The following is a 27,267-nucleotide window of genomic DNA, read 5'->3' on the forward strand; positions in this document are numbered from 1 at the left end:
GTAAGGTTTCAAAAGAACATGGGATGGTTTGGAAGACATCGAATATTTGATTTAGCCTGGGGAGGGCAAATGGAACTGATTTTAGACACATTTAAAACCCAGGTTTTAAAAAAACTTCCAAAGTCCTCTTACGATGGTGCATATATTAATACGTAGGAATCACCATTGTGTTATCCTGAATACTAGACATAGAAGTTTTGTGATACTTTGTACATTTTAAAAATTTTCATTCTCAGTGATTGACCATTTGGTTATATTTTTCACATTAGTAGAAATTTAGATTATGATGTAACTTGAGTCTTTTTAAAACAACAAAATCGATGTGCAGTGTATAATAGTGTTGGTGTAACCATAATTGTTTCCTGTCTTTGGGGTTTTATGAAATGTTCTAATTGTGGAAGTTTTTAAAAATTTTATTACATAAGATTTTCAGATTGAATGATTAGAATGGAGGCTAAATAGGTATACAGAATCAGTGTATAGGTTTGAATTAGTTTTTGTCAGCAATGATGTAACTGAAGAAATGATGAAAATTTCATTTTTTATTATCTGATAAGTTCCACTAATTAATGGGTTGATTGCTAGATTTCAGTCTAGATTTTGGTTTTGCTTTGAGGGTGCAGAAACTAGTAATAATGAGATTCTCAACTCTTTGATGTCTTCTAAGTTTAAAGATGTTTCTCATGGTATTTCTTCTTTAGTCACTTGATCACCAAAAATATCTCTAAAATGGAAACCTAGTGTCATGTTCCTTGCATTTTGCTTGATTCATTTTTTTGTGATTACTACAAGTAAAAAATTTTCAGGGGGAGGTAGCAGTATTTTCTGTGGAAAGAAGTATATCCTTAAATTCCATTGCTGTAAATTAAAAAAATGATATTTTTTTCCCTCTGAACTAGGATTTTACAGGTGTGACATAGTATTGGCTATTAGTTTAGTGATCAGGTTTACATAGTATTAATCAGAAAGGAACTTCTTCCTGGGTTCATGTTTAAGCTGTGGCATGTTGAAATAATCTAGGTCCCAATCTACACATCTGAATTCATTTTGTAAAATATGGCATACAGCTGCATTTCAATTGAAAGCTGAAACAACTGCAGTACATTAACCCATTGAGAAGATTACAGTAGGTTTTCAGTTCCATGTTAACTGTATTTATTAGAGAAAATTGACTTGAGTGCTTCTGCTTTTAACAGACTTTTTTTTTTAATGTCGGGAAGAAAGGAAATAAAGCATTGAAATGATAGGACTTTGATGTGTAAAGAAGTTAATGTCTAAAGAAGTTAATTATCTAAATCATCAAACAAAATATGGGTATGGGAAAATAATTATTTTAAAAAGTCTAATGAGCTATCAGCTCATCATGTCAGGAAAAATGTTATGCACCTGAGTGATTTAAAAATTAAATAACTTGACTGTGAAAGAATAATCATGGTTATTATAACTAGGACTGGGATCCTTTACCTCTTACCTATCTACCGTTGATGTGAAACCTTCGCAATAGGAAGACAACTGAAGAAAACTTGCGTTTTGCAGTGCTGGGTATCCAACACCAGGGCTTCCTTGAATATTTCCTAGGCAAGCATTCTACCATTTAGCCCCATCCCCAGCCCAAAGCTGTGGTTTTAGTATGAATTTACTTTAAATTTACTTAATGAAATATCTCCTCTTCAGAGAGTGTTGAAGCAGGGCGACTTGATTTGAAAATGAAAATAGGGGCAGATTGCTCCAGCAATGTTTTAGTGAAATTTTTGGCCATAGGATAATCCTACAGAATAGCATGTATATCAAATGTGATATGAGTCAACTCAAATCATAACTGTTTTGGAGACTGGAGTTAATACATAATGTTGAGTTTAATTTAATGTTTTCTTCAAGATATCACTGTCAGCTTTGTGTTGGAACAAGAGGGGAACATTTTCTGAGGTCCTTGGGCTTTTCTTTTTTTTAGCATGTTGTCCCATTTCTTTTGGACTGTTTGTGGAAGTCCTTAGTTTCCTACCTATTTTTCCATAGTTCTGGACTGGTGCTATCTTTTTTTTTAAACCCAGGTTTCAACAGGTAATTTTCTTTTTTTTTTTCTTTATCATTTGTATAAAAAGGTAATTCTTTTAAAAAATCCTTATGAAAAATTAGAACAAATTTAGGCTTAAAAAATGATGTTCTTTCTTAGCATTAGGTTCTTTATGTGTTGTGGAATTTTGGATTTTAGGCTCAATTTGAGTGGAACATTTTTCTTCTTATTCTTTGGCCCTTCATTCTGTGCCTAGTGGTTTTTGTTTGGGCCCTCAGATGAGGCCAGAGGGATTTGGGTATACTCTAGACCTCGTTACCTAGCCAGTGTGCTGCTTTTCTTAGATCTTTGTCCTGTTGAGAGAAGTTAAGTAACTTGTCTAAACTTGTGGCAGGGTAGCAGAGCTGGGGATCAAACTTAGGCAATGAGCCTTTGAAGCCCAACATTGAGACTAGATTTCCTCCATACATCCTGTTTATCCTCACTGACCCTTTAGGTGAAATGTTTTCTATCATTATCTGGAATTTAGTGATCCGCAAGAGGGCCTCAAGGGCAGCTACCCACTCTAGCCTGTCCATTATATAATGCCTCAGGAACTGCACTTGGGCAACCTAATCAGTGACAAGACTAGCCTGAGGAGAGAGTGAGCTGTTTTCTTGAGATTTGCAGAACTAAAAGCATCTTCAGATGTGTAAGTCATTTGTTCCACAACCACCCACCTGTGAAAAGGTGCCCATTAATCTGTATTTCCTCATCTCCTGTTTAAACTGACCCTAAATCAACCTCCTGGGCAAGATGACCGTTTAGGCTGCCATCTTCAGGTTGGTTAGTTCATTTTATAAGAAGGTTTACCATTGCCTTGCCTCCTGACGGAGTCTTTTGCCTGGTAACAACTCCAGAACTTGCCCTCTTAGACTGACTACACTCAGAGTTCTAGGTGCTGTTTTATCATATGTTCTAATTTTTTAAAAAAAATTTAGAATCTTTATTTTAAAGAAAATTTCAATATTACAAAGTTTACATGAACTTTATATGAAATATTTTTGAACTCAACTGTATAGTAGTTGAACTTTTACCTACTTTCATGACTTTTTAAATGCTATTTTAATTTTGTTACTAATTCTTTTTTTAATGCTACATTCATTAACAAAGTGATATATATTAGGATTGGAATCTGGTTTTCTCATTATGCATTTGCTTAATTTTATGAGGAAAATAACATTTTAGATTGAGTTATTTACATGGTTATACAATATCACAATGCTTCTAATCTGTTGACTTTATTTTTATTTTAGACTTTAGTTCAAGTAGAAATTAGATTATACTCTAGTTTTCTAATTTTATATTTTATAGTAGTAGAACACTTTTCTTTACTTCCTTGGAATCTCCATATATAGAATAGAAAAATCACTTTTCTGGTGTCTGGAAGAAATCTTGGTGTGTTCAGGGGCCACTGGGAGATCCCTGAAGAATCAGTGTTTACCTGGAACACATTTTGAAAACCACTGAACTCTTAAAATATTTTAATGAGGGCTGGGGAGATAGCTCAGTCAGTAGAGTGCTTGCCTTGCATGCACAAGACCCTGGGTTTGATCCCCAGCACCTCAAAAAAAAAAAAAAAAAAAAGTCTTTTTGTTATATTAAGATACTGAAATGTTTATCATTCAAGTAATTGTTTATCTTACTTGAGTAAGAAGCTTTTTCTTCCATACTATTTCATTTGAATAAAGAATATTAAGTTTAAGCAAATAGGATTTATGCAGAACAAATTATCAGAAATTGTCTGCTTTGGGATGGAATTTATAATTGCTTCAGTTTTTTTTCTCAAGCACTTAAATACATTTTGTAAGTTTTATTTCTCCATTTTATTTAGATGAATAATACTGCAGCTAGCCCAATGTCTGCTGCCACTTCAAGTAGTGCAAGAAGTACAGGGAAGGCTATAAGTTTTGCAGCAGAATTGCAGAGTATGATGTAAGTATGTCTTTGCATCTGTTACTGTTTAAAATTATTCATGTTGAAGAAAGACAATAGAAATAAAATTATAAAACTTAACATAAGTAATTTGTGTTTAAGTAAGTAAAAGTGAAAAATCTCAACATTTTAAAGAACCTTGTGCACAAAAGGCAAAATTGGATAAAAAATACTATAATGGGGTGTATTGTATTTGAAAAATGAATGTTGGTGCATCTTTTTAAAGATAAGATAATCATGAAACATTTTTTTGTAATTATTTGCCTCAATCTATTATGGATTGTTTATTGCTGTATTAGTTTCAGATTTAAAAAATTTCCAGACTGAGTATATATCTGCATAGTCAAAATGTTTTCAGAGGTCTTTGTTTTACTCATGTCATAATTTTGTGAGCCTAATTTAAATTAGTTTTTAGTTTTGATATTTGAAATCACTATTTCAGAATGTTGGGAGAAATTTAAAACATTTATAAACACATTTATTCAGTCTTTGAGAAATTGCATATTCCTTTAGATTTCTTTCCTAAGGCTCTGTTCAGGTTGATTTTTGGCTTTTTTTGCATTGAGTGAGACTACATATTTTGATTTGTGCTATATTTATTAGAAAACTCTGTTATCACGTTTGTTTTTCTTATTATTGGTTCAAGAGACTGTTACCTGCACAAGGCTGTGGCAACATTACAATTATTCTTTTCTGATGACTTACCATGAAGTTTAAAAGAATATTTAGGTTGAAGGTTTAAGTATCTTCTTGTGGGTTTTGATAGCCCTTATGTTGGACTCCTCTGTGTGACGGTTATTGTTCAAAGATGAAATAAGTTTGAATGTTTATCTTGTGTTGCCTGTTGAACATACTTAAAACAACATTGAAAACATTTAGGTCATAATTTCTCAGATTTTCCTGGTCTCAGGATCTCTTTATACTCTTAAGACCCTAAACATTTATCTGGGTTATATATCTGTAAGTATTTATTTCTTAACATTTAAAACAGAGAAATAGCTGGGCACAATGGCACATGCCTATAATCCCAGAGACTTGGGAGCCCGAGACAGGAGGATTGCAAGTTTGAAACCGGCCTCAGCAACTTAGCAAGGCCCTAAACTGCTTAGTGAGAACCGAGAACTTGCCTCAAAATAAAAAATAAAAAGAACTGGGGACGTGGTTCTGATTAAGTGCCTCTGGGTTAGTCCCGCACCAAAAAAAACAAAAACGCCAAAAAAAAACCAAAAAACAACAACCCAAAAAACAAAAACAAAGCTAAGAAATTGGAACATTTTATTGTGATTATATATACTTTTGTGGATTTAAGTTTTTTCGTTATACTTTAATGACTTTTAAACATCTTTTGTTATGTTAATTATGTTTAAAAATATTGACTGTTTTAGAAGGTTCTAAATAAGGTGAGGAAATTCATTTTCTTGTAGAGCAGATTCATTGATTTACTTTATAGTTTTAAAAGCTTTAATTTAGAAATTTTCAAACTCTTAAAATTATGAAGCATAGTATAATGAACCCCATATATCCATTATCTGGTTTTAACCATAATTGTCTTTTGCCATTCTTATTTAATCTTTCTCCCTGTTCCTTTTTAAAAATGAAGTGTTTAAAAAACTTTTTTTTAGTTGTTAATGAACCTTTATTTTAATTATTTATTTATATGTGGTGCTGAGAATCAAATCCAGTGCTTCACATGTGCCAGGCAAGTACTTTACCACTGAGCCACAACCCCAACCGCAAATGAAGTATTTTAAAGCAAATCCTAGAAATTTTATTTCAGAATTCATAATATATAGTAAAACAATCTATCTGTGAGTAGATTATATAAAGGATGATTTATCTCAGGGGTCAGTAAACTACAGACAAGGACTTGCTGTTGTTTCTGTAAATAAAACTTTATTGGACCACAGCCATATACTTATCTGTTGTCCATTGCTACTTTCATGCTACATAGCAGAGTTGGATATTTGTGACAAAGACCATATGGCCTATAAAGCTGAAAATATTTACTATCTAGTCTTTTACAGAAGCTGTTTGATGACCTCTGATCTATAAAAACAGCTGTCTATAAGAAAGCTACAGAGTAGTGTTTCCTTTTGTTACTTATAGTTATGAGAGGTTCTCCTTAATGCATTTGATGGACCTCAGGCCATTTAAGAAAACTGAGGGGGGAAAAAAGCTAAATTCAGCACTTTCTTGTTAAACACTTTTACAAACATCTTCCCAACTAATGTACCTAAGTTGGATTCAGAATGCAAAAGTTATTGTTGGCTACAACTCTGGAAGAAATGTACAGTTTTCTTCTATTTCAGACCTCATAGAGAGGCCACACCTAATAGTTAACATTCATCATTTAGAATCTGAACTTATTTTTTTCCCTTTTGATTTTTTCACAGAAAGGGAAGTAGGATCAAAATTAGGGGACTCTTTTAAAATTTATCACTATTTTCTATTGGTATAAAATTTTTAGGCTTTCTATTGTATAAATTAGAGTCAATATACATTTGATTATTGTTTATTTATGCTTATTTCAGATAAGAAAGTACAGACTTAAGCTGTTGTGTTTGTGTTATAGGAATTTCATTCTGTGAATTCTTCCTTTCCTGCTGCTATTTCATAGTTCTTGTAAGCCTGTTGATATTGCTAGTATTCAGTCCTCTACTGCTACTTCTTCCCTGTTCACTCATTTTTAAAGAGCTGTTTTCCTCCCTCTAAACGAGGAACAATTAGTTAGGTTATTTCCTGGGATTGGTTTCACGGAAAGGTATCTAGTTGTCAGTCACAACCGAAATTGTCTCATCTGCTGTTGAATGTAGAACTGGTAGTCAGTCTGTTGTTAGGGCATTATCATATTTTAAATTTAAGTAGTAATTAAGACCAGTGAAGCATTCTTTAGGAATTGCTTTTACAGGTTTTAAACTAAAGGGTTTGTAGTAAAACAATTATTAGTGGCTTGTGATGATAGTAGCTGTCTCTTACCTTTTCTAGTTCATATAACTGAGCACATTTGTGACATAACTCTTTATCACTGCTCTTTGAATAACATAGGTAGAGTCCATAAGTTTTTCTTTTATAAGTTACAGAAGTTAACCCATTCAGTCTCAGATTTTCAGTTCTATGAAAATTTTGATGAAATGGACACAGGTACATTAAAATAGGTTGTAAATAATAATCTAGAGCTTATAAATATTACTATTATGTTTTTATTATGGTATATTTTGATTATACTATGTGTTATGTTCTCAGTTTTTATAGGTGTTCCACATCTGGGACAATGGGACAAAATCAATATAAATCAAAAAGTGAAATCTTTTCAGTTTGCATTGGAGGTATTTTTAACAAACTTTTAAAGAATTTTGATGCACTTCAAGAGTCTTCATTAGGTTCTCTCTCCCTTATTTTATCCATTTATCAATTTTTTGCCTTTTCATGTAATTGTTCAGGCTTACAGACCTAGCGATGATGCCTGGTTTCCTTGTCTGGAAGCACTTTGTAATTCTGTGACCAAATTAAAAGAAAAAAAGTAGTTTACATAGTAAAAGAATTCTTTAAAATGAAAGATTCATACTTACTAAAAAGCACAGAGTGAAAGAAATTTTGAACCAGTGTTTTTTACATTCAGTAAAATTTACTATTGTATGGTTCTGCAAGTTTTGCATTTTGAAAAATCATTTATTGAGTTCTTATTATATGGTAAGATCTAAATTTCTTCAAGAGGCATGCATTTTAGCACTAGAGAAGGTATGTAGACAACTAGTTGTCTTGAAATAAATGTGAAGAATTTAATGGTAGTATGAAGAAGAAAGTGATGAACTCTTCTGAGGGTGAGCTCTATAGTTTTAGTTCTGTTCTTGTCATTATTTTTTGGAATATCTTGAAGTATTCTGTGAGTACCACAAACTTAGTATGTTCACAGTTGGAGTAATAATTTTCTTAGTAAGATTTTTGGTTCTTGGGAATTTTGGGATAAAGAGCAACAATTTACCCTTTGCTTCACTAGATGAGGGCATTGGTGTATGTTGTGGTATCACTCACATATTTAATTGACTCTTTTTAGAGTTATGAACTTAAAGCTTTGAATTTGTCCTTACCTTAATCAGGTTTTAAACAGCTCTTATATGTATACATCTGAATTATTAGTAGATGACTTTTAAACTGATGTAGACTTCCTTCAAATATTGTTTCCCTAGTACATTTTAAGTTTTTCAGAAACTGAAACTCCTGAAGATAAGAAGTGCTAATATTGATATATTTTAATAAGATGCTTTAGTGATGATGATAAATGCTTGTGGAGCATTCTGTGTACCAGACAGTCTTGTGAGTACTTTCACATGCCATTTTATGTAATCCATATCATTTTCATTTTATGTAATGGGGTTGTGTACAACCCCATGAAGGTAGATGCTGTTATTCCCCTTTTGAGATGAAGAAGTTGAGACACAAAGATGGACTAACTCACCACATATTACCCTATAGTAGTGGGACAATATTGGATTAAAAGCAGAAAATTTGAGTACATGCTCTTGGCACTTAAACTATATTTTAGTCAATAAAATTTTTAGTTTTATTTATAAATTTAATTTATAAACTGTTACCAGTTCCTGTGTAATAACTAAAATGCTATAATGAAGTAACAATGTGAAAGCTAAATAATTGTTCAGTTAATCACTTGATTATTAGCATTGAGGTCTAGTTTTTTTTTTTTTAATGAAGATTAGGTTTGAATAAATGCTGTGATAATATGAAAATTAGTTTTCTGTACCTAACCACCAAGTCTTTCTCAGCAGGGGGCATATCAGTAACCAAGAGAAAGTATAACTTTTCAAAAAAATTTTATACTTTCTATATATTCCTTAGAGTCATATTTGTCTTATTTCATAATTTTGGACATAAACATGACCACATTGTTGTAAAATATTTAAATGCATGCTTTTATATTTTATCACTATTAAATAACCTCAATTCCTGATATTTAAATTACACTAAAATGTCTATGAACTTTTTGTGAAATACATCTGTTTGGGATATTTTAATGTATACTCTGGCATAATAATAATGAGGAAAGTTTTCAAATTATAATGTAAATTTGGTCACAATTTGAAAAATGACAATTTGTATAAAAGCAGGTAGAGAACATAAAAACACTGTTCAGAGAAAGCTGGCTATACTTTCTTCTTTCAAAACTGAAATAGAAAATGTCTAAATTTCTAGATCCAATTGGGCTATGTGCTTGTATTGAAAGTGTCATGTATAAATGTGGCAAAATAAAATTTTGAATTTTGTATATAGATATCACTATAAATTTTCTCATGAGAAGAAAATAACTAGTACTTTCATTTTCAGATAATATAGTTGCCAGTGAGAAAAATATCTTGCTTACTTTTTAAAATGAATTCTTGAAATTCAGGGAGATGGGGTCATTTGAGTAATTCTTTGATGAAATTCCTTAGTTATATGGGGAAAAATAGTTAAAAAGTCACAAATTCATTACCTTAAAATTGTGTTATGGTTGCTAATTATTGCACTGGAGAATGGAAATCCCTGTTCATAACTAATTTGATGTCTGAACCTAATTTATCCTAATTGATATGCAGGTTTTTTATCCTTAGTGTGAACCATCATATAAATATATTGTTTTTCTGAGTGCTTCCCTAGACCTTTCTGAAGGTGTTATATAACACTTGGTTTACGTACAGCATTAACTTTTTAAAATCTGAGAACTACTGAATTCAATAATTCATGATTCAGGTAAGGGATTGTGGACTTGTATCTACCTCATGATAGAGGTTAATTTGAAGATTAAATGAATATAGCTCTTGGCACATTGTAAACACTGTTAGTTGTTGTCAACATCTTTAAAAAAAATACTTATCAAAGAAAAAATACTTATCACTAAAATGCGTACTGTGGATTGAATCCAGGGCCTTATGCATGCCAGGCAAGTCTTCCACTGAGCTACATACATCCTTGACCCTTTTTATTTTTTGAGACAGGATCTCACTTAAGTTGCTTAAATTGGCTTTGAACTTGTGATCCTTCTACCTCAACCTCTCCAGTAACTGAGATTACAGGTCTGTGCCACTACGCCTGGCTTAAAAAGTGTTTTAAGTGTAGGAGGAAGTATTTGCAGGTTTATGGGAAGAAGGTCATAAATGTAGAGAAAAAAAGATGTCAGATTTATGGCATGCTGTTCAGTAGAACTTTCTGCAGAGGTGAAAGTTTCTGTTTCTGTGTGCTATTTGGTATGGATAGCCATGAGTCACATGTACCTATTGAATGTGTTAAATAAGATACACAACAGCAACTGAATTTTCAGTTTTATTTAATTTTAATTAGGATAAAATGGAACAATTAGTTTAATGTGGATCAAGTGGCTACCATGTTGGATTAGCACAGAAGAAAGGAAGAAAATATAAATTATAGAATACTTTTTTCTACCTTGTCTCTGTATTTTTATTGAAATAGGAAAAATATGTTTTATGTATTATGTGATCCATTGATTTTTATGTTATTTTAAAATAAAATTTTAATTATTTTAAGTTTTAAGAACACAGTACCTTTATTTTATTTATTTTTATGTGGTGCTGAGTATCAAACCCAGTGCCTCATGTATGCTAGGCAGGTGCTCTGCCACTGAGCTACAACCCTAGCCCCTATAACTGCTTTTGACATAGTCACTGATCTACTTTTTTTTTTTTTTAGTTGTAGATGGATACAATACCTTTATTTTTATTTTATTTATTTATTTTTATGTGGTGCTGAGGATTGAACTCAGTGCCTCACACATGCTAGGCAAGAACTCTACCACTGAGTTACAACTCCAGCCCCGTTGATATACTTTTTTCTTCCTTTTTTTTTTTTTTTTTTTTTTGTTTCATTGTCCTACTGTTCTTTAAAGGTTTGAAAATGTTAATTTTTGGCTACTTTAACATGTTAGATTTGATTGGTAGTTTTAATATTACATTAGTTTTCTATTGTAAAAAAGTATGAATAATACTGAAATGTGTTTTGTTTTTTAAAAATATTCTTCCGTGAGTACATGTATTTATACTTACTATTTCTGGAAGAACTGCAACTGTAGTTCAGAATGTATTTTATTATCCTCAGTTATGCCAGCACATGTGACTGAATGAGTAATGTTGCGAATTTTGGGTCCTTTTTTATCCTTTTCTTTTTGTGGTGCTGGGGATAGAATCCAGGATTTCTTGAATGGTAGGTAAGCACTTTGCCACTGAGGTATACCTCCAACCCCAGTCCTCATTTTTCTGTATTAAGATTTGCTCTATTTTTGGTAGATTTAAAATTAGCATTATGTTATATAGTTTCTTGTTAATTCATTATATTTATTATGCTCAGATTTTGAAAACTTGTTGGTTCTTGATTAATCTTTTAAAAAGGTGCTAACAGGAATGTATTGTTCAGTATTAAGTATATCAGCAATTAGTAATTTTAGGTAGAAATTTAAAATTTCATATTCATGGTTATATATTGATTACCTCCTTATAGTAAATCACCTCGATACAGGATATAAGCACCCTAAGCTTAGAAAAATGTCATTTCAGAGTAGTAGATTCTTAATATAGAGGAATTGATCTTTTTAATTTTTGACTATAAAGTCAATTTATAATTTAATAATTTTTGATTAGAAAGGTTCATAGCAGGCTGGGGAGATTGCTCAGTCGGTAGAGTGCTTGCATTGCAAGCACAAGTTTCTAAGTTCGATCCCCAGCACCAAAAAAAAAGGATGACCCAAGAAAGGTTCATAGCAGTTTTTAAGTTTGCCAGAGCAAATTTTGATTCTCTTTAGATGTGAAGTCAGTTTATACAGTTTTACAGTATAGCCAAAGAAATGGAAATTGACTTATTCTGTGATATATTTTATTCACACACATATATTAACTTTAATTAATGTTACATATCATTTGATCTTAAATAAAATACCATATGCCTTTAAAAAAGGTTGCTATTGTTATAGGTTTTCTAATTGTCATTGCATGTTTTTCTAGGGCAGAATAGAGTTGGACACTTTCTGTAGAGTAGTGAGAACTAATCCTTAATCTGTTATCTTTGAATTTTTTCTTTACTTTTGATAGGTTTTTCTATCATAAAACATCTCATTATGACTAGTTTTTGCCATGACTAGGAGAGCGTCACTGGCCTTGTGTGGCTTTTTCCTTATTCCTGTATTGGTTGGCAATGTGTATTTAGTGAAAAGGGGTAAATTAAGTTTTCAGCAGCTGGTCTGGCAATTAATATTTATTTATTAAAAAAAATGCGATTCTTCTACATCAGTGTTCATAGCAGCTCAATTCACAATAGCTAAGCTGTGGAACAACCTAGGACCCTTCAACAGATGAATGGATAAAGAAAATGTGGTACATATAAACAATGAACTGTTACTCAGCCATAAAGAAGAATGACATGGCATTTGCCTGTAAATGGATGGAACTGGAGACTATCATGCTAAGTGAAATAAGTCAACCCCCCCAAAAACAAAAGCTGAATGTTCTCTGATTTGTGGATGCTGACTCACAATAGGGGCAGGGAGGGAGGAGTTCACAGGATTGGACAGATTTTGAAAACTTGTTGGTTCTTACTTAAATTAATCAATGGAGAGAGGATGGAATGGGAAAGGCAGAATGAGTCAGATATAACTTTGCTATGTTCATATATTAATACATTACCAGTGTAACTCCACATCATGTACAACCTCAAGAATGAGAAATTATTCTCCATGTGTGTATGCTATGTCAAATATATTCAACTGTCATGTATAACTAAAAAGAACAAATTAAAACAATAAAAAATGCCATTCTTTTGTATTAAGTTATTCTCTAAACAATCTTGGAGTACAACTCATTTCTTTTGCTCTCTTGCTTCCTTTAACTCACTCTCTTTTCCTTACCTTTCTCTATTCCTGGTGTCTTCTAGGTTGCCCAGGCTGACCTTCAACTCATGATCCTTCTGTCTTAGCCTCTTGAGTAGCTGAGATTATAGGAATGTGCCACTTCTCCTGGCCTTTCAGCCCTCTTCTAAGTCAAGCATGGATAGTATTTTTTTATTTACCTCTTCCAACCTAGAACTTGAACTTATTGGCATCCTTCATATATCTCTAATCCTTTATAAGTACGTGAACAGCATTGTAATCCATCTTTCATTTTATCTTACTAATTTGTCTACTTATCTATTTCCTATCTTTGAGCCTTTTATAACTCAGTATCATTAGGACCAATCCCCATAAATGGAATTCCTAGCTCAGAAGACATTTCTACTTATTTTTAAGATTTTTGGTGAATTTATGTGTGTTTATTGTTATAGTTTGACCAATGGAATACTTATGCCTTGCTAATGTTGTGTAATGTGTTTTATATACACATGTATGTACGATTATTATATATGCATATAAAATTATTTTCAGATTCCTTTTTAAAAAATGTTTTTAGATGTTGATAGAACTTTATTCATTTATTTATGCGTGGTACTGAGAATCACACTCAGTGCCTCACACATGCTAGGCAAGCTCTCTATCACTGAGCCATAACCCCAGCCCCTCAGGTTACTCTTAATAGGTAATACATGTATACATTTGACCTCTGTTGCTTGGTTTCCTTCCTTTGAGTAACAACTTGTATTCTTTCTTGTGTATTCTTTAAGAGTTTCTTTATTCCTATATAAACAAATACAAATATATTCTTTTGTATTTTTGCACAGAGAACTTTTTTATGTACTATCTTTATTTTTTAATACATTTGGAGTTCTTTGCATCGAGGAGACTGTGTATGTATGTATGTTTGTCTTTCTAGAACTTCATAGTTACTTTTTTAAAAAATTTTTTTTAGTTGTCAGTGGACTTTTATTTTTATTTATGTATTTATATGTGGTGCTGAGGATCAAACCCAGTGTCTCACATGTGCTAGGCAAGCACTCTCCACTGAACTACAATCCCAACCCTGTCATCATTTTTTTTTTTTAGCTCAGGAAGTCTCAATAAATATGTGGAAGCTCCTTATTCAAGAAAACAGACTACTAAATGAGTTACCTAGGTCAGAAGAGGTAATAAAATCTTCATATTCATAAGCAAAAACCCATAAAATCTGTCTAGAATTATCAAAGGAGTATCCTATACTAGAGACGTGTGAGTTGATTTATTTAAAAGTTATTTAAAAAACTTTTAGTCATTACTGTGCTTTTTTAATATCGTCTTTTTTCCCACACTCAGTGTATCATGAACAACTTTCTATGTTATGTGACTTTATTTCTCTATAGGAATGAATATCATGTTATTAATCCCTTGTTGAATTATTAGATAATGTCTAGTTTTCCAGATATTGTTAAAATGATATAATCTTTAAAAAAATTTTTTTAGATGTTGACATTTGTTCTATTCATTTATTTATATGTGGTGCTGAGAAGTGAACCTAGTGCCTCACACATGGTAGGCAAGTGCTCTACCACTGAGCCACAACTCCAGCCCAAAAAGGATGTAATCTTGGTTCCTATATTAAATTCTTAGAAGAAATTTTGAGTCTAAAGTCTTTTCTGATACCATAACTTTTTAGTTTTTCTTCTAGAAAAGTTGATTTACATTTATATCACATTATAAGAATACCTCCCTCTGTTATTGACACTTAACAGTAGGAACATGTGTTTAACAGCTTTCGACTGCTGAATTTTCAAATATTTTGACCATTTGTATTTCTTCTTTTGTGGTTGTACATATTCTTAGCACAGTTTTACCAAGTACTTGTTTTTTCCTATTGCTTATTAATGACAATAGAATAAAAACTTTGACCCTTTTTTGATTATATTTGGCATCCTCCCCCAATGTTTTGATTTCCTTAAGGTTTATTTATTGTTGTTCTTTTTTTAAATTTTTTATATTTTTAAATTCAAAAAATTTTTTACTCCATCTATTATTTTTATTTATTTATTTTTATGTGTGCTGAGAATCTAACCCAATGTCTCACACTTGCTAGGTGAGCCACAACCCCAGTCCCTTATCATGATTCTTAAATATGTGAGTTTTCATTTTTAATGTAGTTCAATCAGTTTTATGTATCTTGTTGCTTCTGCCTTAGACCTTAAGTCCTTTCCTCAATTTTGATATGTATGTCCATGTACTTTTATATTTTAGATTTTTAGTTTGTGTAGTTTAATATTTTATCCCTTTTGTTGTATGATGTCAAGGAAGGTTCCAAGTTAAAGTTTTACTTTAAGTTGATTTGCTGGTGGTCTTAACCACCACAAATTACATAAGCCTTCCTTTCCCCTATAAATTGAAATTCTACCTTTATCAGATAATAAATGATTGCTTTTGATTTTTCTCCTTTGTTCCACTGAATTTTCTATTCCTTGCCAGCACTGCATTATTTTAGTTATTATAGCTTCTTAATATGTTTTAATATTTTGTGTTACATTTCAAATTCATCCACATAATCTTTCTTTTTAAAATATTTCTAAACTTTTATTTTTATTCCTCCAGATGAATTTTTAGGAATCATTTCATCAAGTTCCAAAACAAATTCTAAGTGCACATTTTAAGCAGTTTCATTTTTCTTTTCTTTTTCTGCTTTTTTGTTAATGTACTCAAATTTCAGACATTGGTCTTTGCAGTTCATTTTACTTTTAAAGTTGATTAATGAAGTAATTTTACATTTAGAAAGTTTATTTGAAATAACACTGGATAGAAACAGCAAAAACAACTGACTAATAAGTGGGTTTGTTTACCAGTTTATGATTAGAGACTGAAAATCTGTTCTCTTTAATATTTATTTTTCTTGCTCAGATGTAGAATTTTGCTGTGACTGCACTATGTAAAACTCAGCGAACTTATTCTCTTAAATTTTAACTCATACAGTTATTGTCTTTTTTTAAGTTGGCGGACATGGTTGGAAATACGAGGCAAGTTTAATTTTTTAATAGGGATGTAAAACTGCATTCTAATAATTTATATATTGGTGTCTAATTCATAGAGAATAAATACATTTGTGTTATAAACACAGAAAGATAATCTTGTTATCAGGGTTTTTTTTCCTGATTTTAATGAAAATATTTCTATAGTAGATTATGAACATTTTTAACTACTTATAGAAAGAATAACAGTATAATTGCACTATAGTACATTCCTTGTACTGTTGTTATGCTCTATCTGGGACATCATAGAAGAATAAAATGTACTTTGTTTGTATGGTAGTCTCAAGTATTGCTACTCAGCATAGCCAGTTTGTGAACTGTTACTGATCTGTGAGATGAGTAGCTTGAGTCAGAATTGAGTTTTCTTATTTCTGATTTACTTGAAACCTCTTTACTGCTTCCTTAGAAAATTAGAATATATATGAAAAAATACTAAAAAAAAAGAAAATTGTATATAATATATATGCTCTGTGAAAGAATGCTACAGTGTTTACAAATACAAGTGAATCCTATTCTGTTTTTAAATATCTCTGAAACTTATTTATGAAATCCAAATAATAATATTCATCTGAATTCTTGGTGTGGATTACATCACATTATACATGTAAATAATTTACGTAGCATTCTGTACACAGCTCTATATAAATGTTTATACTTTTAAAATGAGATTTTATAGCATTATGGATAGAATTGAATTTCAGTATACTTGTTGGACCAACTATCTGCTATTTAGAAGCAAGGGATCTGAACAGTAAATCACTTAGATGGAACAAATCTAAGTGTCTTTAGAAATTTGCTATAAATTAGTGTTGACTATTCCTCTCTTGTGCTCACTTTTTAAAGTGCCATCACATATTTAGTTCTTCACTTTTATATTTGAGACAATACTGCAATATTGGACTCACTTTAAAGCAGTGGGCAAGGTACATACTACCTGAAGCATTTTCATTAATTTAAACCTTAAGTTTTAATGTGCTTTAAGTTCTGTGTTCATCTGTTATAAACTGCCCTGAAAATGTAAAAATTTCATTCATTTCGATATTATTGGGATATCTGAAATTTCATAATTAGAAATGGACATTTACCTGACCCCAAAAACTTAGCCTTAAACTTTTTTTTGTTGCTTTCATGTTTCATAAGCTTTCTTTAAAAGACAGAGCTATAATTTTGGCCACTTTTCAACAACCAGACATTATTTTTACAAATTATTCTTTGCTTTGAAGTTAGTTTTTTCCCTATTTTTCCTTTCATTTCAGCTCTTAAGATCTAGTCTCAAGTATTGCTACTCAGCATAGCCAGTTTGTGAACTGTTACTGATCTGTGAGATGAGTAGCTTGAGCCAGAATTGAGTTTTCTTATGATAAAAGTGTAAATAAGTGATGTGTATTAGAATCACCTAATGCATTTGGTTTACATGCTGGTGCAAACTTCTTACTTCTCATTTTGTACTTGTAACAAACATTTCTTAGACTAGCATTTGTTGGCAGACCACATTGGTTCTAGAAAAACAAGTTTGTTTTATATGCTAATTTTTTTAGTAGAATAGTTGGATACTAATACTTTTTGTTTATTCATTCACCAAATACCTGTTGATTGCCCACTATTTGCCAGGCACTATTCTAGGCTCTGGAGATACAGCAGTGAATAACCAACAAACAAAATTCCTGATTTCACACAACTTGCATTCTAAATCTTTTAGCAATAACACTATTTATTAGTTCCCCAAAATGCTTTTGATTTTGTAGTAAATTCTTGTACTTTGTAGCCTTGTGCACTAAAAGCCTTTGATTTAATTATACGTACCTTTACATACGTGGCAGGATTATTTTTAATTGAATTTTTCAGCTCAAATTTTTTTCCCTATGATGTATCAGACCTTTGAAAACATAATTTTGTATTTGAGCCACCTTCTGCTTTACTTGAAATTAGTTTTTCTGAAGGTAGGATCTTTTGATTTAGAGGTAGATGTAGCAGGAATTAGTTTCCAATAGAGTGGTGATAACACAAATTGATTATCCAGCAAATAGAATAGTATATTAAGCAATCATTATTGCCTTTTTTATATTACTGACAGATGAACTGTTGGTCAAACTTGAGAGTATTTTATAGGTTATACTGAAATATTAGAATTTTATTGATGAAATATAAAGACTGGCAAATTAAATTGATGAAAATCAATGGACCAGCATATATTTGACTTCAAAAACAAGTTATCTAATGCATTTGCTCTCAAACTTCAGTGTGTGTAATATGTATGTAAAATCACTTACTGATATCTAGTTATATATCATTTTAATGAAATAGACATCTGCTTTTGAAATATAAATGAGGTTTGGTAATATAACATACTGATTTTTAGCTTTCATATAGGTAGTGAGAAGAAATTTTACATTTTTTTGAAGTAACATGAAGAACATTCTATTGTAGTCATATTTTAGAGTCAAATCTGGTAAATCATTCTTTAACCTTGTTGCTCTGATGAAGTGACATTATTATAAGATGTTTATAAGCTAATATTTTATGCAGAAAAGTTAATCATTTAAATTTCAGTCTTTTGCTGAAGATACAGTCCCAAAGGATTGTGTTTCTTTTATTTATTGTTTCATTTACATGTAATTCCTTTTATTTTACTTTCATAGCAGACATCACTAAGGATGCCACAGTTTAAAAATGTGTGGAATGGAAGGCTTTGTTGTATTTATGTTTATTAACTACTTTGTTTTTATAAAAATTGTCTTGCCAGTAATGATATGTGCCTATTCTTTTGGGGTTCATTATATATTACAGTGATTTAGGTTGAGTATTTCTTTTGTGCACATCTACCACCAAGAGATTTTCATACAGTTGCAAAACTTTACATTTGTAACTTGGCAAACATGACATACATTTTAAAAAGAAAATTGGAACACTATTTCTTAACAGTCATACATATGCCAGTGAAATAGAAGTCATTTAAAAACCTCTAATTTTTCACTGTAGTTTGCTATATGTCTTAATTTTAAGATGGTAAATGTAATTTGAGTTTAGATATTAGCCAGACATGATTAACACTTAAGCCTTAATATGACGTGTGTAAATAATTTTTTTTTAGTTTTGGCATATTTAGTAGTGAATTTTTAGTTGAAAAAATGTCTTTTTTTTTTTTTTTTTTTTTTTAATTACAAAGTACCTACCACTTTTCTTCCTGTCCAGCCATAAACACTATTTTAAAAGTTTTTTCCTTTTTCTTATGTGGTATTTAGCATGTCTTCTTTTTTTCCCCATAACTGTTACCAAATCTCTAAGTCGTTTTACTTTTTGTTTTGGTGTTGTGGTTCATTTGTTCATCTGTCTGCTCATTAATTCAAGAGCTATTTATATATTAAGCAGTTGATTAGATGATGTGGGAAGTGAGCAGAAGAAAGAAAAGGAATTCATGTGTACCTGTGCTGTCAGTACTGTGCAGTATGTCTTTTGTAGCTTGTGATCATGTGATCAGTGAGAAGTTTGCTGTCTTCGTTTTACAGATGTGAATTTAGATTCAAATAAACTAGAGGTTTGAATAGAAAATAATTTGTAAGGTAGACTTTGATACCAGGAATATCTGACTTTACAATGTTGTCTTCCTACATGGATTATAGGTGAATAAAATTATACTTGGTGTCTTCATAGAGTATGTACTTTAGTGTTCTTTGTCTCTGCTTTGTGAAGATGTTTGTGGGGCTGTTCAGGAGAGGGAGTGACGTTCCAACTCCCTTTTCAACCCTTCTCCCAGCTAATAGTCTCCTTTAAAATTTGCTTTTATTTATTGGGCTTTCTTAGAGAATTCCAAGAGAAAAATGGACTTTCGCATTTTTAATTCTATTAGAATTACGTGTATTTACATATGCACAGAGAGAAACTGAGACTCAGTGACAGGTAGTAGTTGGAGATGAGTATGAAAAGTGTTTTAGATGTACTACTGTGGACATACAGAGGGAATCTTGACCTAGGAAAGATTTCAGTTTAGAGGATGAAACCTTGTGAAAATAACACCATTTGACCCCATTATTCAAGGATAGGTATTAATACTGTAGACATTTTGGGGGAGGGTAGTACTGAGGATAGTAGGAAACATTGCGAGTAAGGGAGACGGCATGATCAAAACGCTACAAATAGCTTAATGTGTCTAGAGAGTACTTGGTTGCAGGAAATACAGATAAAATTCTCAATTGGTATCACAATGTGGCAAGCTTTGAATGTCAGGCTAAGGAGTTTAGTCTTTTCCACAGGCAATAGGAAACCTTTAAAAGTGAAAAGATGAAGGTCTGGGTATGTTGATATTGATTAAGAAGGATTGGTAATAAACAGCATTTCATAGGAGTTGCTATTATAGTAGTTCATGTGAATGGTAATGCCAGTGGGAATGAAGAATAATAAACAAGTAAGAGTGATATTGTGCAGGTTCAATTGTTAGGTTTTAGGGATTGATGGAATTAGTGAATTAGTTACCAAAGATGATTTTAAGGTTTCTATTTTAGAGGAATGGGAAACTGATGGTACCAGTCTGAACAATGAGTTTTATCATTTGTATCTTGATTCCAAAAAAGATTTGAGTTTATCATAATTGTTTACAGTGGGATAGGAGAGGGGGAAAAATGAGGGCTGAAAAGAGTAGAGATACAGAATCAACCCAGGAGCTAAAAATGCAGAGATGTATATAATGGAGTTCTTCCTGTTTGCTAAGATGGAGCAAAATGATTTACTGTTAAGCTTCATAGCAGAAGGAAAGCATACCATTGTATAGTATACTGTCTCAGAAGAAACTAGTTCTAAACCATCAAATAAGGTAGCATGCTTAGGAGTATAACACTTTTTGGTGGTGAGGCCTGAGAGAATTGTCTTCTGTGGAAGTCTATGAGACACTTTTTTATGTAGTCACCAGTGTTCTCAACTGTATCTCTACAATAAGCATAAAATCAAGTGTTTGATTGAATCTTATGACATTTTTTATTTCAAGCTGGTAAAATAGCAATATTAAGAAAAAGCACATTTATTTATTTTTAAAGAGATTAATGAAAAGTTTGATCTCAAGATTAGTGATTTCAAATTGTGCTTGTTTAAACTAGGAATATCATTATAGTCCTCCAGATCCTCTTCCCTTCATTCCCTTTTTAATCAGAGGAGCTCCAAAACTATTTCAAAATTTTTTGGATTGGGTTTGCATTTTAAAACTTGATGTGTGAACAGCATTCCATCTGTGGCCTTGATTTCCAAAGTGGAGTTAAAGAAAAAATACTAAATCTTCAAGTAATATTTTCATACCTTAACATTTCTATTTTCATGAATAATAAATAATATTAAAACAGTAATATGTATGCTTAAGTATATTATTTGTAAATAAATACATAATGGTGGTCATTATGTTTTTTTGGTGATTAGGCTATATGATAAAAAATGATGTGTACCACTTAGCTTAAGGAGTGGATAGATTAACTTTCAGATAATTTTTAGTGTTATTTCACAAAGTTGAGCCTTTGAAACTAGTTTGTCTGTGGAAGATTTCAGAGTTTTATTCCTTGGTAAAAAATAGGCCAGCCCACATCCTGCATTGCCGTTTAAAGGCACCAAATGTATTCTTTTATAATTACATGAAGAGAAGTTTGAATTTCTTATAGTACCAGATTTTAATAACTTTTATATGCTTGAGATTTTTTTTAAGTGCTTTGATACCTTGTGTCTTATTTAAATTTCAGAGTATCTATGAGAGGCAGGTAGGTGGGTAGTTGGTTCTCTATTTCATGTCCTGAGGAACATTTTAATGTTACAGCACTTTTATCATAAATAGTTGGCTATGTTCTGATTCATCTAGGTTAAATGGAGACATTTCTAAACTAAAAATGAAGATTGACATTAGCGAATAGTACATGGCATCTACTAAACTATTCTGCTTATAAATGGTCCCTTCAAGATTTTAAGATTCTCAGCCCCAATCACTCAGCCACCTCTGAGGACTCAGTAGCCTCCCTTTTGTGCAGCCTTGCTACCTGATGCTCTCTCCCCCTGCCTGCCTTCTTCTGATTCTGCCTTCCACAGGCCTTTTCCACCAAGGAAAATGAATTGTATCAATATGTCTGCTATCCAGAATCTCCACTCTTTCAACCCCTTTGCTGATGCAAATAAGGGTGATGACCTGCTTCCTGCTGGCACTGAAGATTATATTCCATATTAGAATTCAGCAGAGAAATATTAGGAAGACCCTTACTATTGTCCAAGGAATTGCTTGATTATTATAAAAAGAAACCAGTGAAGGCATTTAAGAAGTAGTTAGCCTGCAAGGGTACTGTAATTGAGCATCAGGAATATGGAGAAGTAATTCAGCTACAGGGTGACTGACCAGTGTAAGAACATATGCCAGTTCCTGGTAGAGGTTGGACTGGCTGAGGACAGTCAGCTGAAGGTTCATGGGTTTTAAGTACTTGTGGCTCACTGAAGCTTAAGTGAGGATTTCCTTGCAATAAGTAGAATTTCCCTTCTGTCCCTTGTCACAAGTTTAAAAATCTCACAGCTTGTATAATGTAACCACTTGGGGTCTGCTTTTAACTTGGACTAGTGTAATTCTTTCCTTCAGTAAAGTGAAAAGAACCATGCTGTCTAGTCTTGAAGTTTCTCACTTAAAAAGCAGTAGGTGCTTGGCATTGTCCACCCTGAAACAAAAGTAATAATGTGATGTTTCAGCAAAGCCCAGAGCCCCAAGATTGGATGGCTGTTTCTGATCAGAAACTCCTCTCCCTCAGCAGATTCCCCTGCCCTGAGAGTGTCATGACCTGAACAGTCAGGAGATGGAGTAAGGTAGCTGTACCCTTAGAGGGGGCCTTTGGTAGTTAAAAGAAAAAAAAAAAAAAAAAGAGCCCCTGGTATCTAACCTGACAAGGTGGGCAGAACTCAGAGGCTACCTTCCTTCCAGTGAGGTTGTGACATCTGGCTTGCCACCAAGGTCTTCTTTTTGACTAGAAATTTTCTAGCTAAGGGGTGTTCAGAACTACAGAATGTGAGGCCAGCTTAATATCAGTTAAACTTTTGACAAGGGAACAAATACCAAGCTGATGTTATCAGTCCTATAGCTAGCTATGGAGCTTGCAACTCACTTGCAACAACTGCCCTGTGCCATGTGAAGTAATAAACTGGTTTTTGGTTTTCTTTTTCCCTTCCAGTTTTAATATTATGTAATGTATTTAAATCCTTGTTTAAATAAAACTTGTTTTCAAGGGAAGAAAAAAGGATTTTAAGATTCTGTGTATTTTGCTAATTTTATTGTCTCCCTTGTCTTTGCTCTAAGTCTTGGTTTGTTACATTCTTTATTTCTGAAGTGGCCTTCCTCTTTGCCTCCCCAAAGTGTATTTCTCTTGTCTTAAAGACAGACTCACTTTTCATATTCAGAATTTTTTCTCTAAGCTAACAGTAAAGTATTGGTTTATATACAGCTTATTTACCCAAAAAGTTAAATGCCTTTTTTGGATACTCTTAATTTTTAATGGATTCTGAATTTGTGGTAAGCATAATCTTTCTGTAGACTCTTACTAGTTATGTCTGTTCTAAAGCAACTGAGTGCTTAATTGATTATGTTACTATTCTAGATGATATTTAAAGAGAAAGCTATGAAATTTCTGCTAGAAATTTAGAATGTAGGGCAGCATTCATGGGATATCAATGAAAAGAAGGTTCAGAGGGGAGAAGGAAAAGAATAAGCAGTGCATGAATGGGTAATAAAGTGTATTTGCAGCTAAATGCAAGTCTGTTTTAAGGGTGGAGAGCAAGAATAAATGCGTGGGTAGGGGGAGGTTGAGGTCAGGTAAATGAGGGAGTTTTCAACTTAAATAAAAGAAAGTCAAAATTTTTACCTAAAGTGGTCTTATGAAATTCCTTCAGAAGAGAAAATTCTCTGGGCTCTAATATACTAACTTTTAGTATATTAGACTCTAGTAGATGTTTTCTTTGTCGTATCTATTTCATATTGCCTTTAATCTCTAAATAAAGGAAGTTTGGATACTGTGACTTGACAGTTTTTTACATTTAATATTGTCTTCTGTATTTCATATCTTAGTTGTCATGGAAGAGTGGGGTGAAGAATAGGCACTTGTGATTGTAAATTATTTTATCAGTAAACAAATATTATGGACTATCAAAGGGGAAGTAGATGTGCAGTGGAAGTCCCCATTAGTTTGAAGCATCTGCTATCTAAGTTTCTAGAGTGGATTTTTAAAGGCAGGATTTTTTTTTTTTTTTTTTTTTGTATCAGGGATTGAACCCAGGGGCACTTAACCACTGAGCCATATTCTTAGACCTTTTTATTTTTTATTTTGAGATAGGTTCTCACTAGGTAGCTTACAGCCTCACTGATTTACTGAGCTGGCTTCGAACCTGTTATCCTTCTGTAAAAGCAGGATTTCTGAGCATCTGGAAGATGAATACTAGAAACCAAATCGTTTTATTCAATGTAGCCATACCTCACAAACTCTGTACTATTTCAGAGCTACTGAATACTGTCTCAGGAACATGGGATCAATAGGTCTTTAAATTTTAGCAAGGCATTTAACAAGTCTGTGGTGAGGTACCATTGACAACATGGAGAAATAAATGAGTAGCTCTTAATACTGTTGTGCAGCTTAATAATTTGTAGAATATCTCAAATTATTGAAGACATTGCTTTACAGGAGGGAGTTATGCATGTAGGACTCCCTTGTTCGATCATGGGTACACTGAGGGGTGGGTAAATGTGAGAATTATCTTCAGATTTGAAAGGGTGCCTTTTATAAATGGAATTAGATGACACTTTTTCTGTTAGTCTCTTGTTTCCCCCCAAATTAGGAATTAGAAACAAACAACTCAGTGCTCTTCTTATTGTCAGAACTCTGTAACAGATGAAGTAGATGACCTTCAGGGAGCTGGCGATAAACAAATTAGACTCTCTGATAGTTGAAATGTTGTTTTGAGCAGGCTTTTCAAACTTTGTCTTTCCTGGAGATCTTATTAAATTGCAGATTCTGATTAAGAAGTCTGAAGTGGGGCCTCAGATTCTTACTTTTAGCAAGCTTTCAGGACATGCTGATGCTGCTGGTCTCGGGACCACATTATGAATAATTGAGTTTAGACATAAGAGGATTTAAGGAACTGGGGTTGTGGCTCAGTGGTAGAGTGCTTGCTTATTAGCACATGCGAGGTACTGGGTTTGATCCTCAGTTCCACATAAAAATAAATAAAATAAAGGCATATGTCTGTCTACAACTAAAAAAATTTATAAAAGAAGGGGGTTTTAAGGATTGAAAAGTTGATTATACTCAAATAACTAATGATTTGTCAGATTGGATGTAGGCATTTTACATTTTGTTTAATTTTCATAGAAAATTGTCAGAGTCAGTGATAATATGTAGATGAGGAAATTTAGTCACAGGGAGTTTAAATAACTTGCTCAAGCTTGTATAATAAATTGTATAATTGGGATTTAAACTTAAAGAATACCAAGACACTTGTTATTTTCATCACATTCCATGACATTCTATGGTTTTTGTGATAATAAATTTCCTCACTTAAAAATAGTTCCTAATTTGGAATGGAAGTCTTTGTTTCTATTTCTTACAACTTGAGCATGAAAAAATGAAAACATGGTTCCCTGTATCAAACTATTTGTATGGGTTTAGGAAAGATAACCTTTTCAGACAGTAGAGTATACTATTAACTGAATTTTTAAGTTGTAATATTTAGTCATGTTTTTTAATTACAAATATTGGCAAACATATAAAAAAAGTTTTTCAATTCTGCCTCTTTTTAAACTTAACTGTTTACTGTTTGGGGTCCCTCTGATTTACATACACATCCCTTTATAATTTAAAAGAGATTGTGTTGTATATAATTTAGTGTCTTCTTCTAAGTACAATTTCAGTAATGACAAAGAAAAAAATTCTTCCTACCTTTTTCCATTTTCCTCATAATTTTTAGTATCATCACAGTTCTGTCTAGACTACAATCTCATTTTCCTTGTTTTTTCCCTTACCCAGTAACATTGTGGCCATATTCCTCTGCTCATTTCTTTGCGGTATCTTCCACTTGCCTATGTTTTTGCATCTAGTCTCAGTAGTCATTAATCTTGTATAAAAAACTAATTCCCCATGCTGTTCTGAAATTTACAGTATTTTCTGCTTCTCTGATTGACTGCTTTGGATGTACACAAAACTTTTTGTCTTCTAACATCTTATAAGTGGTTTCTGGTGAAATAAGTGTGAACATTTGTGGGGTTTAAAGTAACAGCAATTCATTTTCTTAATCCTGTACATTTTATTTCTAATTACACCTTTTTCTAATTTCTTGCCTCCATTGTCAAGTAGGCTACTAGAATTTAACTTGTATTAATATCATGACTACTGAAGACTTTTAGCTTCTCCTATTTGATAGTTATTTTCAATAACTATACTGTAGTGTGCCCATTTTGTTCCTTACCTTGTTTTACGTTATCAAGACAAACTTACTTTTAACTTTTTTCACTGGATGTTTCTCATCAAAACCAACATGAAAGTTTGTTTCCCTTTCTAAAATGTTGTGTCTGATGTTTATACTTGTATATGAATTTATTTTATTGGTGAATCTTTCTTTTTAGGCTTTTTTAAGTTGGTGGTTTGCTCATTAAAACATAGTCTGTCAATTTAAAGGTGGGTGCAGAATGATCAAAGTCTGTTGGCATTTGTAGATCCCCAAATATCTTTTTCTTCACCCGAGTTCTTTATCTTGGTGAAAATCTTGTCCAATTACTATCACGTATGGCTTTTAGTCAGGGCATTTTTTTCTCAGTAAAACCACGTAGACTGAGAAACATAATATTACAGCTTTATTTCACTCTCTGCCAGGGTAAAAAACAGGTAGAGTTCTTTTGTGGCTTATCTGAGAATTTTTTAAAAGTAGTGTTGAATTTGTTGTGACTGAAATTGGGGTGTGAATAGTACCTGTCAAAGATATCCTTTCTGGAATTTTGCAGTGTGTCTTTTTGGTAGGCAAAGAAAAAGGTTCACTTATCAGTGAATCTTTAGGAATATCAAATGAATTGGGATTTAAATTTTAATTAGAAATTAAGGTTGTGTAGGTCACTTAGCATAAGAGTAGGGTGTACTTTTTAGGTAGGACACTGCGACTCTGGCTTAGGAATATAAATCAATATAGGAACTATGATTTGACTGCAGTTCTGACTGACACCAGGGCCCATTGTACCATTATTATTTTAATTTTATAAATAAGGAGGAATATAAATTTTTGGTGTTTAAGGTTTAATTTTTAAGCTCCTAAATGGTATTTTCAAAATACCTGTAGTATATGCTGTATGGCATGGACATTGAATAAGATTATTATGATTGGTTAGGAATTAA

The 27,267-nt window shown here is 32.2% G+C and overlaps 2 protein-coding genes and 1 pseudogene across 13 annotated transcripts in view; 2 read left to right on the top strand and 1 right to left on the bottom strand.

Annotated features, from left to right (window-relative positions):
- RUNX2 (RUNX family transcription factor 2) overlaps positions 1–27,267 on the bottom strand; it is a 211,216-nt gene that overhangs the window by 169,159 nt on the left and 14,790 nt on the right. The gene's annotated exons all lie outside the window — the stretch shown is intronic.
- The window catches only part of SUPT3H (SPT3 homolog, SAGA and STAGA complex component), a 499,594-nt gene that overhangs the window by 8,656 nt on the left and 463,671 nt on the right, over positions 1–27,267 (top strand). For all 8 annotated transcript variants that reach the window (XM_079147704.1, XM_079147700.1, XM_079147703.1 and 5 more), the window contains exon 2: positions 3,888–3,988. In XM_079147704.1, the coding sequence (XP_079003830.1) occupies positions 3,888–3,988 (101 nt within the window). The remainder of the gene's footprint in view (positions 1–3,887; positions 3,989–27,267) is intronic.
- On the top strand, positions 16,274–25,623 carry LOC306665460 (eukaryotic translation initiation factor 1-like; annotated as a pseudogene). The gene has a single exon. The product of its transcript is annotated as a eukaryotic translation initiation factor 1-like (transcript).

The sequence above is a fragment of the Sciurus vulgaris genome (assembly GCF_902686455.1).
Source record: "Sciurus vulgaris genome assembly, chromosome: 7".
In the NCBI taxonomy this organism is placed as follows: Eukaryota; Metazoa; Chordata; class Mammalia; order Rodentia; family Sciuridae; genus Sciurus; species Sciurus vulgaris.